The sequence below is a fragment of the Pristiophorus japonicus genome, chromosome 9 (assembly GCF_044704955.1).
Source record: "Pristiophorus japonicus isolate sPriJap1 chromosome 9, sPriJap1.hap1, whole genome shotgun sequence".
In the NCBI taxonomy this organism is placed as follows: domain Eukaryota; kingdom Metazoa; phylum Chordata; class Chondrichthyes; family Pristiophoridae; genus Pristiophorus; species Pristiophorus japonicus.
In genome coordinates this window covers 200,731,565-200,751,702 of record NC_091985.1, presented here as the reverse complement: position 1 = coordinate 200,751,702, position 20,138 = coordinate 200,731,565, and the positions used below count along the sequence as shown (strand labels likewise).

General features: G+C 46.9%; 1 protein-coding gene across 1 annotated transcript; it reads right to left on the bottom strand.

Annotated features, from left to right (window-relative positions):
* Nucleotides 1-7,861: 7,861 nt before the first annotated feature.
* On the bottom strand, nucleotides 7,862-8,173 carry LOC139272810 (histone H4-like). The gene has a single exon (XM_070888919.1). It carries the CDS (start codon nucleotides 8,171-8,173, stop codon nucleotides 7,862-7,864), a length of 312 nt encoding a protein of 103 aa, XP_070745020.1.
* Nucleotides 8,174-20,138: the final 11,965 nt, after the last annotated feature.

Genomic DNA, 20,138 nt, shown 5'->3' with positions numbered 1-20,138 from the left:
CCAGCCGGTGATAGAAACATAGAAAATAGGTGCAGGAGTAGGCCATTCGGCCCTTCGAGCCTGCACCGCCATTCAATGAGTTCATGGCTGAACATGCAACTTCAGTACCCCATTCCTGCTTTCTCACCATACCCCTTGATCCCCCTAGTAGTAAGGACTTCATCTAACTCCTTTTTGAATATATTTAGTGAATTGGCCTCAACAACTTTCTGTGGTAGAGAATTCCACAGGTTCACCACTCTCTGGGTGAAGAAATTCCTCCTCATCTCAGTCCGAAATGGCTTCCCCCTTATCCTTAGACTGTGTCCCCTGGTTCTGGACTTCCCCAACATTGGGAACATTCTTCCTGCATCTAACCTGTCTAACCCCGTCAGAATTTTAAACGTTTCTATGAGGTCCCCTCTCATTCTTCTGAACTCCAGTGAATACAAGCCCAGTTGATCCAGTCTTTCTTGATAGGTCAGTCCCGCCGTCCCGGTAATCAGTCTGGTGAACCTTCGCTGCACTCCCTCAATAGCAAGAATGTCCTTCCTCAGGTTAGGAGACCAAAACTGTACACAATACTCCAGGTGTGGCCTCACCAAGGCCCTGTACAATTGTAGCAATACCTCCCTGCCCCTGTACTCAAATCCCCTCGCTATGAAGGCCAACATGCCATTTGCTTTCTTAACCGCCTGCTGTACCTGCATGCCAACCTTCCATGACTGATGTACCATGACACCCAGGTCTCTTTGCACCTCCCCTTTTCCTAATCTGTCACCATTCAGATAATAGTCTGTCTCTCTGTTTTTACCACCAAAGTGGATAACCTCACATGGTGAAGTGGCCTCCCCACAGCAGAATGCCCAGGCCGGAGGAACGGCAAACGTTGCCTCCTGACCAAACGGATGGTCCACCATTGCGACCACTGCCGGTAACTCCACACTCCTGCAAGAACAGCAGGTCTGCCTTGACCTTGACAAGGCACCCCAAGGTCGTAGTTGACTTAATGCTACGCACGTTAATGGATGCAATTTTTAAATTGGTGGTTACAGTCCAAAAATTACATTTAGGTCACGCAGTCCTTTGGCCCTATGGCCTGTTCCCGTACACATAGGTTAATTTTAAACTTTTCTACTGCACCTTGGCTGAGATATGGGTTGTCCTCTGCCTTGGGGATGGTTCGAGCAGGGGACGCCAGCACTGTGGACGGGGATCCTCCATGTCAACTGGGCTGCCCTCGCCTGGTGTTGGTTGTTCCTTGTGTGCATCTCCTGTGGTGTCGTTGCTCACAGTGTTCTGGAGTTGGGGTGCATCTGTCGCTTTGTCGCTCCCAGAGACCCGGAGCGGGGGTGCATTGGTGGCTTCGTCGCTCCCAGAGATCCGGAGCTGGGCTTCATTCATTGCTCCTGGAAATCCGGTGCGGGAGTGCATTGGTGACATCACTGCCCCCGGGGTCCCGGAGCTGGGCTGCGCTGGTCGCATTGGCGTGTTGCCTCTTCTTCTGCTGGTGGTAGTGAGGGCTTTTGCCTCGCCCTTCATCATCAGATGAGCTGCAGCCACTGCTGTCCATCGTGGACTGTAGCCGTCTTTTGCCTCTTGTTTCTGGAGGAAGCCCCTTTCCCTTTGACTTGCGGGCCACCTTCTTCTTGATGAGCTGTCATTCCTGTTTTCCTTCTGCTTCTGCTCCCTCCTCTTCCATGGACTCGGTGTCTCGGCGGGGGGGGGGGGGTGGGGGGGGGGAGGGAGTTTCACTGCTGGGTGCTAGTGTCTGGCAGCTTGCCGTGGCAGACTTTCCTTCCTCCTCTCGGTCAGTGTCGACTAGGGCAGTGGTTTGTTCGCACGGTGTCTTGGAGAAGAGGGCGGTGTTGCACTCCTCAGCTTTCTCCTCACGTGTCACCATGTTCTTTGCCGCCTGCGCATAGCTGAAATTCCGCTTGGGGCAGGCCTTGTACAGATGTCCAGCCTGACCACAAAGGTTGCAGCACTCGGTCTCTTTACAGTCCTTTGTCTGGTGTCCTTCCATCTTGCAGTTGCGGCAACTGATTGATTTGCAGCTTGCCGCCACGTGGCCTGCTTTCCCGCAGGTGCGGCACACATTGGGTTGTCCGGCGTACACCATGTAGCCCCGACTTCCTCTGATGGCGAAGCTGGAGGGGTGGGTGCAGGATGGTTCTGCTGGCGTCCACTTTCATGGTGACCTGGATCTGGCGCTTGCTGGTCCAAATCCCGTGGAAGTCTTTTGGGTCGATGCTGTTTCCTGCCCCATCGGCATACCTGGCGAGGAATGTCAGCACATCAATGACTGGGATGTGGGGATTGTACATCTGCACTGTGATAGTGTGCTTCCTCTACGACAGGAGGGTGAACAGTGGTTCCCAAGTCAACATTGACCGCAGTGGTTCACTCGCCTCCTTCAAACCCTTCAGGAATTTCAGGCATTGGGTGATGTTTCTGAAGGTTACATCAAAGTAACCTCTCTTCAGGATGTCCTGCAAGGCGAAGACATCCGCGACTTTCATGCCACAAGTTTCAAGCAGGGTTTTCTTCACGAATAGGTCCCGGTTGATCGTCGCCTGTCCTTCCACTTTCTCTACAGTCACTCGGATGGTGTTTCGGACGCCCTGGTTCGCCGCTCGGTTGGCCGCCATCCGGGTTGCAGATTCCTCCTTTGGGCTTGTGTTTTGGCCGAAGCCTTCAATCTTTTGTGGTGCCAGTCTGGCACCTTGGCTGCCCCTCATTGGTCGGTCGACATGCAAATTTCTTCTTTTCTCCAATTGGTGCTTGTCCTGAGCCAAAAGGCCAGACACAGCCAAACTGGAAAGATGAGTTTCTGCAAGCAGTCAATTTGCAGACAGTGCCATTGAGCAGCAACACTTCAAAGCCCTCAGCACACCCAAGTACTGTGAACAAAGTGATGTTGTTTTTGAATCGTAACACAAAGGGCAGGTCACACATACCTGCAGCTACATGTCTGCAGATGTCTCAGAGTCCACCATCAAGGGTGATAAATGCAAGGCCATTAACACCTTGTTGGCGCTGCAGGTGTGATCATCGTTTCCATTCATGCTGATTCAAAGAGTACATTTGCAAGGGCTCTGTGGAACAATGGGATACCTCCAACGAGTGTACAGGCGAGCTGCAAAGCATATTAAACCTGAAAACCGCCATGTTGCAGAGGAGGACAGATCCATGGAGGATCACGATGAAACAGAGCCTCAGATTGAGGAGGCAGAGGTACATGGGGTGCAGACATTCACCACGAATTGTTCCCCAATAATGCTGAATGTTGAACTAAATGGACTCCTGGTGTCAATGGAGCTGGACACAGGTGCGAGCCAGTCCATCATGGGCAAAAATACTTTTGAAAGGTTGTGGTGCAACAAGGCCTCAAGGCCAGTCTTAACTCCAGTTTGCACAAAACTAAGAACTTACACAAAAAAACTGATTCCTGTAATCGGCAGTGCTACTGTAAAGGTCTCCACGATGGAGCGGTTGCACAGGTTACCACTCTGGGTTGTACCGGGTGATGGTCCCATGCTGCTTGACAGGAGCTGGTTGGGAAAGATACGCTGGAACTGGGACGACGTCCGAGCGCTATCGCCCGCTGATGACATTTCGTGTGCCCAGGTCTTAAACAAATTTCCTTTGCTGTTCGAACCAGGCATCGGGAAATTCCAAGGAGAAAAAGTGCAGAGCCACCTAATTCCGGGGGCGTGACCCATCCATCACAAAACGAGAGCAATACCGTACTTAATGAGAGAAAGGGTAGAAATCGAGCTAGACCGGCTGCAAAGAGAGGGCATCATTTCCCCAATCGAGTTCAATGAGTGGGCCAATCCTATTGTCCCAGTCCTCAAGGGAGATGGCACAGAAAGAATCTGTGGTGATTACAAAGTAACTATCAATCATTTCTCCCTGCAGGACCAATACTACCAAAGGCCGACAACCTCTTTGTCTTTCCTTCTGCCAGCTTTACAATCATGAAGCTGGCTCTGACTTCAGCCTACATGATGCAGGAATTGGAGGAATCATTGAAGGTGCTCACCTGCATCAACACGCACAAAAGTATTTTTGTTTATAACAGATGCCCATTTGGAATCCGATCGGTGGTGGCGATATTCCAGAGAAACATGGAAAGCTTACTGAAGTCAGTCCCGCACACCGTGGTCTTCCAGGACGACATCTTAGTCACAGGTTGGAACACAGTCAAGCATCTGCAGAACCTGGAGAAGGTTGTTAGTCGACTTAACCGCATGGGGCTCTGGTTAAAAAGCTCGAAGTGCATTTTCCTGGCACCTGAAGTGGAGTTCCTGGGAAGGAGGATTGTAGCGGATGGCATCAGGTCCACCAACGCGAAAACGGAGGCAATCGAGAATGCACTGAGGCCACAGAACGTGACAGAGCTGTGGTCGTTTCTGGGACTCCTGAACTACTTTGGTATCTTCTTACCGTGTCTCAGCACTGTTAGAACGACTACATGTCTTACTACGAAAAGGAGATGAATGGGTTTGGGGCAAAAGCCAAGAAAATGCCTTTGTAAAAGCGAGAAAATAGTTATGCTCAAACAAATTGCTTGTGTCATATGATCCGTGTAAGCGTTTGGTACTAGCATGTGATGTGTCGTCATATGGCATCGGGTGTGTATTGCAACAAGCTAATGATTTTGGGAAACTGCAACTGGTTGCTTATGTATCCAGGAGTCTATCTAAGGCTAAGAGAGCCTACAGCATGATTGAGAAAGAAGCGTTAGCGTGTGTCTATGTGGTAAAGAAAATGCATCAATACCTGTTTGGGCTAAAATTCAAAATGGAAACTGACCATAAGCCACTTATATCCCTGTTCTCTGAGAGTAAAGAGAATGCATTAGCCGGCATCCAGAGATGGGCGCTCACGTTTTCCGCATACAACTATGCTATCTGCCACAGGCCAGGCATAGAAAACTGCGTCGATGCTTTCAGGAGCCTGCCATTGCCCACCACGGGGGTAGAAATGGCGCAGCCCGCAGATCTAGCTATAGTTATGGAACCATTTGAGAGTGAGCAATCACCCGTCACTCTCTGGCAGATCAAAACCTGGACAAGCAATGACCCCTTATTATCTCTAGTCAAAAGCTGTGTGCTTCACGGGAGCTGGTCCAGTGTCCCAGTGGAAATGCAGGAAGAGATAAAGCCATTCCAGTGGCGCAAAGATGAAATGTCTATTCAGGCAGACTGCCTTCTGTGGGGCAATCGAGTAGTGGTCCCCAAGAAGGGCAGAGACACCTTCATCAATGACTTCCACAGTACCCACCCAGGCATCTTAATGATGAAAGCGATAGTCAGATCCCACGTGTGGTGGCCCGGTATCGATGCGGACTTAGAGTCCTGCATTCACAGATGTAAGACATGCTCGCAGTAAAGCAATGCACCCGGGGAGGCGGCACTAAGTTTATGGTCTTGGCCCGCCAAACTGTGGTGTAGGGTACACATCGACCATGCAGGCCCATTCTTGGGTGAAATGTTCCTTGTGGTTGTAGACGTGTACGCCAAGTAGATTGAATGTGAGATAATGTTGGCTAGCATGTCCGCTGCCACTACTGAAAGTCTGCGGGCCAGGTTTGCCACACACAGCCTACCCGATGTCCTGGTGTGCGACAACGGGCCATGTTTTACTAGTGTTGAGTTCAAAAAATTCATGACCCATAACGGGATCAAACATGTCGCATCTGTCCCCTTTAAATCAGCAACCAATGGTCAGGCAGGGAGAGCAGTGCAAACCATCAAGCAAGGCTTGAAGAGGGTAACAGAAGGCTCACCTATCCCGAGTCCTGCTTACCTACCACACGAGACCCCACTCACTCACTGGGATCCCACCTGCTGAACTGCTCATGAAAAGAGCACTTAAGACAAGGCTCTCATTAGTTCACCCTGATCTACATGAACACGAACAAATGTGTCACGTGAGATTGAAATCAATGATCCTGTATTTGTATTAAATTATGGACAAGGTCCCAAGTGGTTTCCCGGCACTGTCGTGGTCAAAGAGGGGAGCAGGATGTTTCAGTTCAAACTTTCAAATTGACTCATTCACCGGAAACATTTGGACCAAATCAAACTCAGATTCACAGACTATCCTGATCAACCCACTTTGGACCCTACCTTTTTTGATCCCCCAACATATACACCAGTGGCAACCGGCACCACGGTTGACCACAGATCAGAACCCATCATCCACAGCAGCCCAGCAGGGCTCAACACACCAGGCAGCCCAGCAAGGCCAGCTGCATAGCAGCCCAGTGAGGGCCCAACAAGTGATTCAACAACACCAGCTTTCACACCTAAATGATCAACCAGGTCAAGAAAGGCCCCAGATCGACTCACATTGTAAATAGTTACACTATTAACTTTGGCGGGGGAGTTTTGTTATATATGTAAACTTGTATTTACTCTGTATAGCTACCAGAGGGCTCATCCCCTGGAGTCCCAAGGGATCCCATAATCCCTTGGGAGCACAGGTATTTAAGAAGGCTTCACAGGTTGGAGAGGCACTCTGGAGACCTGCAATAAAAGACTAAGGTCACACTTGACTTTGAGCTCACAGTGTTCATTCTGACTCGTTCTCCATACACTACATTTACAATCTATTTTAACGACTTGGAAGAAGGGACCGAGTGTAACACAGCCAAGTTTGCTGATGATACAAAAATGGGAGGAAAACCAATGTGTGAGGAGGACACAAAAAATCTACAAAAGAACATAGACAGGCTAAGTGAGTGGGCAAGAATCTGGCAGATGGAGTATAATGTTGGGAAGTGTGAGGTCATGCACTTTGGCAGAAAAAAATCAAAGAGCAAGTTATTATTTCAATGGAGAAAGATTGCAAAGTGTTGCAGTACAGCGGGACCTGGGGGTACTTGTGCATGAAACACAAAAGGTTAGTATGCAGGTACAGCAAGTGATCAGGAAGGCCAATGGAATCTTGGCCTTTATTGCAATGGGGATGGAGTATAAAAGCAGGGAAGTCTTGCTACAGTTGTACAGGGTATTGGTGAGGCCACACCTGGAATACTGCATGCAGTTTTGGTTTCCATATTTATGAAAAGATATACTTCCTTTGGAGGCAGTTCAGAGAAGGTTCACTCGGTTGATTCTGGAGATGAGGGGGTTGACTTACGAGGAAAGGTTGAGTAGGTTGGGCCTCTACTCATTGGAATTCAGAAGAATGAGAGGTGATCTTATCGAAATGTATACGATTATGAGGGGGCTTGACAAGGTGGAAGCAGAGAGGATGTTTCCACTGCTAGGGGAGACTAGAATTAGAGGGCATCATTTTAGAATAAGGGGCTGCCCATTTAAAACTGAGATGAGAAGAAATTTATTCTCTCAGAGGGTTGTGGATCTGTGGAATTCGCTGCCTCAGAGAGCTGTGGAAGCTGGAACATTGAATAAATTTAAGACAGAAATAGACAGTTTGTTGAACGACAAGGGAATAAGGGGTTAAGGAGAGCGGGCAGGGAAGCAGACCTGAGTCCATGATCGTATTAAATGGCGGAGCAGGCTCGAGGGGCCGTATGGCCCACATCTGTTCCTATTTCTTATGTTCTTATATTTTTATGTTCTTATGTTCTAACTTTATTAGTTGTTTCAATATTACCTTCACCTGGAATGTGCCGTAAATGTCTATGATTCGAAAACTAAAAGGACATTCCGTCCATCGTGTAGATGCTGATTTAAAACACCTAACACCACAATATAGATCTTGGCAAAAAACATATCTATACAGAACAAAATGTAAATCAACTATCTCGCCTCCATTACCCAGGTCACTGCTCTCTCTGTGAGGCGGTGGGTGGCTCTGAGAAGAGCATTTGTGTTGTGCTTGGGGGAAAGGGTCGCGTTATTCAGCCGCCGAATCCATAGAGAGTGCGATCCTGCCGTTTCAGAGCACACACCACATCCATGGCAGTGACCGTCTTGCACTTGGTGTGCTCAGTGTAGGTGATCGCATCTCTGATCACATTCTCCAGGAAAACCTTCAGCACCCCGCGGGTCTCCTCGTAGATCAGGCCCGAGATCCGCTTGACACCGCCACGGCGAGCCAGGCGGCGGATGGCTGGTTTGGTGATGCCCTGGATGTTATCACGGAGCACTTTACGATGCCGCTTGGCTCCGCCTTTACCCAGTCCTTTGCCGCCTTTACCTCTTCCAGTCATGATCATTCTTTACTAAAATCGCCGCTGAATGTTAATCTCTCGCCTTACCCATTGTCTGTTGAGACCACCAATGAAACGAGGACAGAAATTCCTGTCAACAGTCAGACCTCGAACGATTTTTAATTTCAAAAACCCCGCCAATAATTTTTTAAGTGCGGATTATGTTAATAAATTCACCATTAGCCAAAAATTTACAAACAGGTTTTACTTCCTTTTATTTTATTCCACATTTCTCTTACAAATTCCAGGCTGTTACAATCAGGATTAAATTCACGTTCACTGTCAAACTATCTGTAACGGACGGCAATCAATCCCCACTGACTCTGTAACATTCCAGCTCAAACTATGCAAAAGTTGGGAATCACAGATCATGGATTGATCCTCCGCACAGCGGGGAGTGAGCCCAGAACTGGGAGTCCTTCTGTGAAAAGAGAAGAGGGACAGAGTGTTCAAACTGCTCCCGTTCTGGTCTCTGTAAGAACTCCCATTCTGGGTTGTTACACTGCGGGAAGTCTCGGGTTAATAAACGGATTGACCCGTAACAGGAATTGAAGAATAAACTTGAAAAAGGCTTGCGAGAGAATGAGGTGACTGAAATCTGAGTCCATCCCCTTAACAAGCTCTTAATTCCTCGGCAGGCGCTGTAAATGGGAAAGTGCGACGAGGAACCGTGTTTGTTGCTTGAATGGCGGGAAATTCAACAGCGGTCCTAACGTCGAACCAGACAGTGAAGCTGCTTCTGAGAATTCAAAACTAAATCCACAGCTGGAACTGCAAAGGTTCTCAAACACACATGTTCAGGAAATAATTACAGTAAATTGAGTCTAAAGGGTGATGCGCTTTAGGTCTTTCAGAGAGGTTGTGGGCAGCTCTTAAAAGAGCCGTTGTATTTGGGGTTTTTAAAAAAAAAAAAATTTTATTCGTTGCCAATCTTTCCAATTCTTTGTCAGATCAACTTGTCAGATCATAAACGCCAAAGGTCACCTTTGGGGTTTGTTCTGTCAGGACAGCGTGGAGTTTTACTTGGGGCTGGTGTACTTGGTCACCGCCTTTGTCCCTTCCGACACGGCGTGCTTGGCCAGCTCCCCAGGCAGCAGCAGGCGCACGGCGGTCTGGATCTCACTGGAGCTGATGGTGTCAGATTCTGGTATGTGAGTGTGTATTTTATTCTGTACCTGTCTATCTCTGGTATATGAGTGTGGCATTTAATCTGTACCCGTCAGTTACTGGTATATGATTTTTGGGGTTACTCTCTACTTCTCAGTTTCGGTTATGTAATTGCGGGTTTTAATCTGTACCTGTCACTCCCTAGTATTTGAGTGTCGTATTTATTCTGTACCCGTTGGTCTCTGGTATGTGAGTGTCGGCTTAATCTGCACCCGTCGGCTGCTATGTGAGTGTGGATTTTATTTTGTAGCTCTCGGTTCTGGTATATGAGTGTGGGTTTAATATCTACCTCTCAGTTTCCGGTATGTGAGAGTGGGTTTTAATCTATACCTGTCCGTTTCTGGTATATGAGTGTGGGTTTTAATCTGTACCTGTCAGTTTCTGGTATATGAGTGTGGGGTTTAATCTGTACCTATTAGTTTCTGATATGTGACTGTGGGTGATATTCTGTACCTGTCAGTTTCTGGTATGTGAGAGTGGTTTTAAGATGTACCTTTCAGTCTTTGATATGCGAGAGTGGGGATTAATCTGTACCTGTCAGTTTCTGGTATTTGAGTGTTGGTCTGATTCCATAGCAGTCAGTTTCTGTTATGTATGTGGGGTTTAATCTATACCCATCAGTTTCTGGTGTACAAGTGTGGGTTTTATTCTGTATATTGTAGTACCTGGTATATGAATGTGATATGTTTTAATGGTGAAGCCGCATTTGATCCTACCGCTCCATGTGGCTGTAAGATTCACAATGTAACTCAGCCACTTCGGATCACTGTTGGATCTACTTCTGCTGCCTATGATAATAGGATTGAGGCCTGTGTCTCTGTGCTCTGTGAGTGATAATGTACTTATTGTGTGCGAGAAGGAGCTGCCTGGACTTTTCCTCGTGTTCCGGGTGGAGGAATTATCACTTTTATACTGGCTCGATGAAGTATTTTGCTTTGAGAATATTAGAAACATAGAAAGATAGAAAATAGGTGCAGGAGTAGGCCATTCGGCCCTTCGAGCCTGCACCGCCATTCAATGAGTTCATGGCTGAACAAGCAACTTCAGTACCCCATTCCTGCTTTCTCGCCATACCCCTTGATCCCCCGAATAGTAAGGACGACATCTAACTCCTTTTTGAATATATTTAGTGAATTGGCCTCAACAACTTTCTGTGGTAGAGAATTCCACAGGTTCACCACTCTCTGGGTGAAGTTGTTTCTCCTCACCTCGGTCCTAAATGGCTTACCCCTTATCCTTGTACTGTGACCCCTGGTTCTGGACTTCCCCAACATTGGGAACATTCTTCCTGCATCTAACCTGTCTAAACCCGTCAGAATTTTAAACGTTTCTATGAGATCCAGTCTCATTCTTCTGAACTCCAGTGAATACAAGCCCAGTTGATCCAATCTTTCTTGATATGTCAGTCCCGCCATCCCGGGAATCAGTCTGGTGAATCTTCGCTGCACTCCCTCAATAGCAAGAATGTCCTTCCTCAAGTTAGGAGACCAAAACTGTACACAATACTCCAGGTGTGGCCTCACCAAGGCCCTGTACAACTGTAGTCACGCCTCCCTGCCCCTGTCCACAAATCCCCTCGCTATGAAGGCCAACATGCTGTTTGCTTTCTTAACCACTTGCTGTACCTGCATGCCAACCTTCAATGACTGATGTACCATGACACCCAGGTCTCGTTGCACCTCCCCTTTTCCAAATCTGTCACCATTCAGATAATAGTCTATCTCTCTGTTTTTACCACCAAAGTGGATAACATCACATTTATCCACATTGTACTTCATCTGCCATGCATTTGCCCACTCACCTAACCTATCCAAGTCACTCTGCAGCCTAATAGCATCCTCCCCGCAGCTCACACTGCCACCCAACTTAGTGTCATCCGCAAATTTGAGATACTACATTTAATTCCCTCGTCTAAATCATTAATGTACAATGTAAACAGCTGGGGCCCCAGCACAGAACCTTGCGGTACCCCACTAGTCACTGCCTGCCATTCTGAAAAGTACTCATTTACTCCTACTCTTTGCTTCCTGTCTGACAACCAGTTCTCAATCCACGTCAACACACTACCCTCCCATGTGCTTTATCTTTGCACATTAATCTCTTGTGTGGGAACTTGTCGAAAGCCTTCTGAAAGTCCAAATACACCACATCAACTGGTTCTCCCTTTTCCACTCGACTGGAAACATCCTCAAAAAATTCCAGAAGATTTGTCAAGCATGATTTCCCTTTCATAAATCCATGCTGACTTGGACCTATCATGTCACCTCTTTCCAAATGCGCTGCTATGACATCCTTAATAATTGCTTCCATCATTTTACCCACTACCGATGTCAGGCTGACCGGTCTATAATTCCTTGTTTTCTCTCTCCCTCCTTTTTTAAAAAGTGGGGTTACATTGGCTACCCTCCACTCCATAGGAACTGATCCAGAGTCTATGGAATGTTGGAAAATGACTGTCAATGCATCCGCTATTCTCAAGGCCACCTCCTTAAGTACTCTGGGATGCAGTCCATCAGGCCTTGGGGATTTAAGGGCCTTCAATCCCATCAATTTCCCCAACACAATTTCCCGACTAATAAGGATTTCCCTCAGTTCCTCCTTCTTACTAGACCCTCTGACCCCTTTTACATCCGGCAGGTTGTTTGTGTCCTCCTTAGTGAATACCAAACCAAAGTACTAGTTCAATTGGTCTGCCATTTCTTTGTTCCCCATTATGACTTCCCCTGATTCTGACTGCAGGGGACCTATATTTATCTTTACTAACCTTTTTCTCTTTACATATCTATAGAAGCTTTTGCAGTCCGTCTTAATGTTCCCTGCAAGCTTCCTCTCGTACTCTAATTTCCCTGCCCTAATCAAAACCTTTGACCTCCTCTGCTGAGTTCTAAATTACTCCCAGTCCCCGGGTTTGCTGCTATTTCTGGCCAATTTGTATGCCACTTCCTTGGCTTTAACACTATCCCTGATTTCCCTTGATAGCCACGGTTGAGCCACCTTCCCTTTTTTATATTGACGCCAGACAGGGATGTACAATTGTTGTAATTTATCCATGCAGTCTCTAAATGTTTGTCATTGCCCATCCACTGTCAACCCCTTAAGTATCATTCGCCAATCTATCCTAGCCAATTCACGCCTCATACCTTCAAAATTACCCTTCTTTAAGTTCTGGACAATGGTCTCTGAATTAACTGTTTCATTCTCCGTCCTAATGTAGAATTCCACCATATTATGGTCACTCTTCCCCAAGGGGCCTCGCACAATGAGATTGCTAATTAATCCTCTCTCATTACACAACACCCAGTCTAAGATGGCCTCCCCCCTAGTTGGTTCCTCGACATATTGGTCTAGAAAACCATCCCTTAGGTACTCCAGGAAATCCTCCTCCACCATATTGCTTCCAGTTTGGTTAGCCCAATCTATATGCATATTAAAGTCACCCACAATAACTGCTGCACCTTTATTGCATGCACCCCTAATTTCCTGTTTGATGCCTCCCCAACATCACTACTACTGTTGGGAGGTCCGTACACAACTCCCACTAAAGTTTTTTGCTATTTAGTGTTCTGCAGCTCTACCCATATAGATTCCACATCATCCAAGCTAATGTCCTTCCTAACTATTGCATTAATCTCCTCTTTAACCAGCAATGCTACCCCACCTCCTTTTCCTTTTATTCTATCTTCCTGAACGTTGAATACCCTTGGATGTTGAGTTCTAAGCCCTGATCATCCTGGAGCCACGTCTCTGTAATCCCAATCACATCATATTTGTTAACATCTATTTGCACAGTTAATTCATCCACCTTATTATGGATACTCCTTGCATTAAGACACAAAGCATTCAGGCTTGTTTTTTTAACACCCTTTGTCTTCAGAAAAATATTAGTTATGATATGAACAACTGACGGGGACGTTGTAATGAATGTATATGTTTATAATAAAGTAAAGTATCTGGAGAGAGGAAACCATGATACAAACAGTGTCCTTGTCTGACCTCACTGCAGTACAGCTCAGTATGTAGGACGGTTCTATAGAAAGTTATCAGCATCTAGACACAATACAAATCCGGCACTGGTCAATGAATGGGATCACCCGAGGCTATTAGGAACTTGCCCAGGCCACAGAACATCACGGAGCTGCCTTCGTTCCTGGGACTCCTCAGCTATTTTAGGAACTTCCTACCGGGGTTAAGCACGCTTTTAGAGCCCCTACATATGTTATTGCGCAAAGGTGAGAACTGGGTATGGGAAAAAAAACAAGTAATTGCTTTTGAGAAAGCCAGAAACATTTTCTGCTCTAACAAGCTTCTTGTATTGTATAACCCATGTAAAAGACTTGTGCTAGCATGTGACGCGTCGTTGTACGGAGTCGGGTGTGTATTACAACAAGCTAAAGTTGCGTGGAATTTGCAACCTGTCCCCTATGCTTCCAGGAGCTTGTCTAAGGCCGAGAGAACCTACAGCATGATTGAGAAAGAGGCATTAGCGTGTGTGTTCGGGGTAAAGAAAATGCATCAGTACCTGTTTGGCCTCAAATTTGAGCTGGAAACCGATCACAAGACCCTCACATCCCTGTTCGCTGAAAACAAAGGGATAAATACTAATGCCTCAGCTCGCATACAAAGGTGGGCACTCACGCTATCAGCATATAACTATACCATCTGCCACAGGCCAGGCACCGAGAATTGTGCGGATGCTCTTAGTTGGCTACCATTGCCCACCACGGGGGTGGAAATGGCGCAGCCTGCAAACTTGTTGATGGTGGCGCAGCCCGCAGACTTGTTGATGGTCATGGAAGCGTTTGAAAATGTTAAATCACCTGTCACAGGCCGCCAGATTAGAACTTGGACCAGCCAAGATTCTCTGCTGTCCCTAGTAAACAACTGTGTACTGCATGAGAGTGCATGCTGTACAGATACACAACACAGTCCAAGGGAACAAGCAATGGGTCATTGGGCAGAAATCACAACCGGCCCAAAGTTATTCAATGGGCGAGCATCGATTGCTTATTGTGGGAAGTTCCACACTTCAACCATCCATTGAGTGAAGAAGTGTTTCCTAACATCTCTCCTGAATGGCCTGGCTCTGATTTTAAGGTTATGTACCCTCGTCCTAGACACCCCAAACAGCAGAATAAATTTCTCTCTATCTACCCCAGCAATTGCTTTCAAATTCCCACTAAATTCCCACAGATTAGGTGGAGTATGGGTTAGATACAGACTAAAGTTCCCTCTACCCTGCCGCTGGGCAGCTTATCGATTAAAATTTAGCAGCAGTACGATCTGCCACTGCACTGAAAACTTTCCACCCACAGCTCCTGACCAGTTTCAGGTTAAAGCTCCCTCTAAACTGTCCCATCAAGCACTTCCAGGGCAGGGACAGCACACATTAGATACACAGTAAATCTGTGTCAGAGGAACTGTACCCCAGTGAGAGTCAGTGCCAGAGGAAACTGTACCCCAGTGAGAGTCAGTGCCTGAGGAAACTGTACTCCAGTGAGAGTCAGTGCCAGAGGAAACTATACTCCAGTGAGAGTCAGTGCCTGAGGAAACTGTACCCCAGTGAGAGTCAGTGTCAGAGGAAACTGTACCCCAGTGAGAGTCAATGCCAGAGGAAACTGTACCCCAGTGAGAGTCAGTGCCAGAGGAAACTGTACCCCAGTGAGAGTCAGTTCCAGAGGAAACTGTACCCCAGTGAGAGTCAGTTCCAGAGGAAACTGTACCCCAGTGAGAGTCAGTTCCAGAGGAAACTGTACCCCAGTGAGAGTCAGTTCCAGAGGAAACTGTACCCCAGTGAGAGTCAGTTCCAGAGGAAACTGTACCCCAGTGAGAGTCAGTGCCAGAGGTAACTGTACCCCAGTGAGAGTCAGTTCCAGAGGAAACTGTACCCCAGTGAGAGTCAGTTCCAAAGGAAACTATACCCTAGTGAGAGTCAGTGCCAGAGGAAACATGCAGCAGAGCCTGGTGTCCAGTCGTCTTGGATCCCCTTGCCATTGGACCAAGACCTTGCTTTGCCAAGCTCGTGTGGTAGCTAATATGCAAGGGCCACCTCACGTTAAAATAATTCACGCTGTTAGCAATACAAAACAATCCTCTTCCTCTGCAGTTATCAATCTATTGCAATTCCCCATGCCTGTAGTTTCGTTATATTACAATTCAAAATATCTTCAGTTATCAGCAACAAATTGCGTTTATATCGCGCCTTAAACATAGTAAAATGTCCCAAGGCACTTCACAGGACCGTTATCAAACAGAATTTGACACCCGGTTACGTAAGGAAATATTAGCACAGGTGACTAAAAGCTTGTTCAAAAAGGTAGGTATTAAGGAGCATTTTAAAGGTGGAGAGGTTTAAGGAGGGAATTCCAGAGCTTATGGCCTCGGCAGGTGGCATGGCCACCAATATTGGAGAGATGAAAATTGGGGCGGCTCAAGAGGCCAGAATTGGAGTAATGCAAAGAGCTGAGGGTTGTGGGGCTGGAGGAGGTTACAGCAATAGGGAGGGGCAAGGTCCTGGACAGATTTCAAAACAAGGAGGAGCATTTTGAAATTGAGGTATTGATGGAGCAAGAGTCAGTGTAGTTCAGTGAGCACAGGAGTGATGGGTGAACGGAAATTGGTACAAGTTGGGATGAGAGGGCTGAGGACAGATTGAGTAGAATAGGCCTATATTCTCTGGAGTTTAGAAGAATGGAAGGTGATATCACTGAAACATATAAAATTCTTAGAAGAATTGACAAGGGCTGGATATTCTAGTATTAGGATAAGAGATCGGCCATTTCAGACTGAAACAAGGAGATATTTCTTCACTTATAGTTATGAATCTTTGAAATTCTCTATCGAATAGAGATCTTACTGAATGGTGGAGCAGACGGGAGAGGCCGTATGTCCTACGCTTGCTGCTACTTCTTGTGTTCTTGAGTAAAGATACGGACAGGAGTGTTTTTGATAAGCTTAAGTTTGCGGAGAGTGCGAGGTGTGAGGTCGATCAGGAGAGCAATGGAATAGTCCAATGTCATGGTAACAGAGGCATGGATGAGGGTTTGAGCAGATGAGCTGAGGAAGGGGCAGAGACTGGTGATGTTATGGAGCTGGAAGTAAATGTACTTGTTGACTGAGGGAATATGGGTTCGGAAGCTCATCTCTGGGTCAAGTACGACGCCAATCAATAAATTGCAACTCTCCATATCTGTGTTTCAGTTTATTAGAATACGACATACCTCGAGTGATCAATGCTTCAATAGTAGTAGTTATCAATATATTTTCTTATAATTCGGAATGTTCATGAATGAATAATTGATTCTGTCAGTGATAGGCCGTGCTGGTATTTCAGATTGGTCTGTGCATCGTGATCTGTGAATTGACGACGAGCTTCCAGTTCAATCTTTCCAATGGCTTTCTCACCAGATGGGAAATATTTGAACATTGAGATCTGATGGTCTCGGTGTGAGTTCAGTCCCACCGAATGTACAGAGACGGGTCCATCTGCTGGGCTCTGCCTCAAACTGGAGTCACCTCTTAGATCAAAGCCCTTTACTCTAAAACACACACAAGATTCACTGTGACTGTGTTTAGAGACAGAAACTGATCTCACTTCACATCCCATTGCACGGCCTCATGCTGGATAATTGTGCTCGGTGGTCAGACTCTCCCAGTCTCATTTCCTGTCTTACCTTGTAACCTGTGTGTACTGTCTACAGGACCGGTGTATATCTGAGTAAATGGCACTTTCTCTTACCTTTCTCCCCAGTCGATCTATCGAAGCGCTTTCAATCGGAAGGGCTTCCTGTTGGTGCTCTCACAATCCTGTGCTGGTTCACCTGCTGTTGTTCCTCAGTCCACAATCCCCGTTTCCTTCCAGCCGTGGAACTTTCTCAATTACTCCGCCATTCACCGGGAGATCGGATTATGACAGGGTAGAAAATTAGAAGAATATTAATGCTGTCAAGTGGAATGTAGTGTAAAGTGTTTCTCCAACGTTTCAGAAAAGTATATGTCCAGTATTTCTGTTTGATTTTATCCTTTTCCTCAGATCTCTGTCCCACCCATCTGACTTACAGAAAATCACCAGAATTCCGCTCCCCACCCCCCCTCAATGTCTGATCTCACTGGGCCCCTGGGTTACACACTGTCTGATCTCACTGGGCCCCTGGGTTACACACTGTCTGATCTCACTGGGCCCACGGGTTACACACTGTCTGATCTCACTGGGCCCCCGGGTTACACACTGTCTGATCTTACTGGGCTCCCGGGTTACACACAGTTTACACAGTGACTAGGGAATACTACAATAGGGGTTCTTCAATCATACAATCAGTATAATCAAGAGCAATTATATTGAAACAAAATTGATTAATATATAGATTAATTATAAGTAAGTTTGAGTTAATGAAAAGTTAAATCTGTCTCTAGCTGTCTCATTAAATCATTAAATCAATTCTTGGGTAGATCAAAAGGCACAATGAGAAGTAATCATTCCAAAGACCATTGATCCAACTTCTGTCCTGTGATTGTATGAACTGGTGCTCTCCACTCTCTGTCCTGTGATTGTATGAACTGATGCTCTTCACTCTCTGTCCTGTGATTGTATGAACTGGTGCTCTCCACTCTCTGCCCGGTGATTGTATGAACTGGTGCTCTCCACTCTCTGTCCTGTGATTGTATGAACTGATGCTCTCCACTCTCTGTCCTGTGATTGTATGAACTGATGCTCTCCACTCTCTGTCCTGTGATTGTATGAACTGGTGCTCTCCACTCTCTGTCCTGTGATTGTATGAACTGGTGCTCTCCACTCTCTGCCCGGTGATTGCATGAACTGGTGCTCTCCACTCTCTGTCCTGTGGTTGTATGAACTGATGCTCTCCACTCTCTGTCCTGTGATTGTATGAACTGATGCTCTCCACTCTCTGTCCTGTGATTGTATGAACTGGTGCTCTCCACTCTCTGCCCGGTGATTGTATGAACTGTTGCTCTCCACTCTCTGTCCTGTGATTGTATGAACTGATGCTCTCCACTCTCTGTCCTGTGATTGTATGAACTGATGCTCTCCATTCTCTGTCCTGTGATTGTATGAACTGATGCTCTCCACTCTCTGTCCTGTGATTGTATGAACTGGTGCTCTCCACTCTCTGCCCGGTGATTGTATGAACTGTTGCTCTCCACTCTCTGTCCTGTGATTGTATGAACTGATGCTCTCCACTCTCTGTCCTGTGATTGTATGAACTGATGCTCTCCATTCTCTGTCCTGTGATTGTATGAACTGATGCTCTCCACTCTCTGTCCTGTGATTGTATGAACTGATGCTCTCCACTCTCTGTCCTGTGATTGTATGAACTGGTGCTCTCCACTCTCTGTCCTGTGATTGTATGAACTGATGCTCTCCACTCTCTGTCCTGTGATTGTATGAACTGATGCTCTCCACTCTCTGTCCTGTGATTGTATGAACTGATGCTCTCCACTCTCTTCTCTTGTGAAAGTTTCAACTCATAATATCTATATTGTTTCAGTTTAAGATACAGAGGAAAGCTCTCTCTATACTGTCCTATCAAACAGGTCCTTTTCTGCTCACTTTATTGTTTACACCGACACACACTTGCTCAGGGTACAGTTTGATCCTGATCACTGGAAATCACTTCAGCCTTCCCACTCTGCTCTCTCCAGGTGTAATTAGCTGCAAGACAGCAAGAATCAAACAGGAACCATGGATTTTAGAATTTTAGTTTTGAAATGAAGATTTAAGTTGCTGTGGGTGGATTATCTGTAGCGGGAGCTTGTTGCGGGCCGATGGAGCGGAGGGCAGTAATGGTTCGACAGATGGATGGGAAGTCTTCATAAACAATTGGTGTACGCCGCAAACTGGGAATAACCTAAACTACTGCTGTTTGCAGCTTCGGGGCTTTATCGCCCTCTCTCCGGCCGCGCTGGACTCCAGCCACCACCTCGCTCGGCTCAATCTCACTCTCTCCCTTTAAATCTAATCTCCTAATCACCCCGTCAGCAGCGGCTGCCTTTTATTCCCCCTTCGCTGTGGTCCGATATCTGGACATAGCTTAATAGAGATGTAGACCAATAATTCCCATTTTCTGGCAGTAATTCAGTCACGATTTTTGGCCGGGTGCTGAGATGCCAACTCATTCCCTCGCCAACTTCAGGGGAGGAGAGGGAGGGAAACCAGTGAGTGTGGAACTGAACCCAGCCAGAGTCAGCACCTTCAGGGGAGGGGAACCAGTGAGTGTGGAACTGAATCCAGCCAGAGTCACATCTTCAGGGGAGGAGAGGGAGGGGAACCAGTGAGTGTAGAACTGAACCCAGCCAGAGTCAGCACCTTCAGGGGAGGGGAACCAGTGAGTGCAGAACTGAACCCAGCCAGAGTCAGTACCTTCAGGGGAGGGGAACCAGTGAGTGTAGAACTGAACCCAGCCAGAGTCAGTACCTTCAGGGGAGGGAGAGGGGAATCAGTGAGTATAGAACTGAACCCAGCCAGAGTCAGCATCTTCAGGGGAGGAGAGAGAGGGGAACCAGTGAGTGTAGAACTGAACCCAGCCAGAGTCAGCACCTTCAGGGGAGGGGAACCAGTGAGTGTAGAACTGAACCCAGCCAGAGTCAGCACCTTCAGGGGAGGGGAACCAGTGAGTGTAGAACTGAACCCAGCCAGAGTTGGTGGTGAAAACCGGGAGCAGAGGACGTGTTTTTTTCAGACATGCGATATGTTTGAATTTCAGGGCAGGGAGGATGGAGAGTATATGAGATGGAGATTTACAGCTTTGAAGGAACGAGAGGAAAGAATGTTGCATAGAATCTA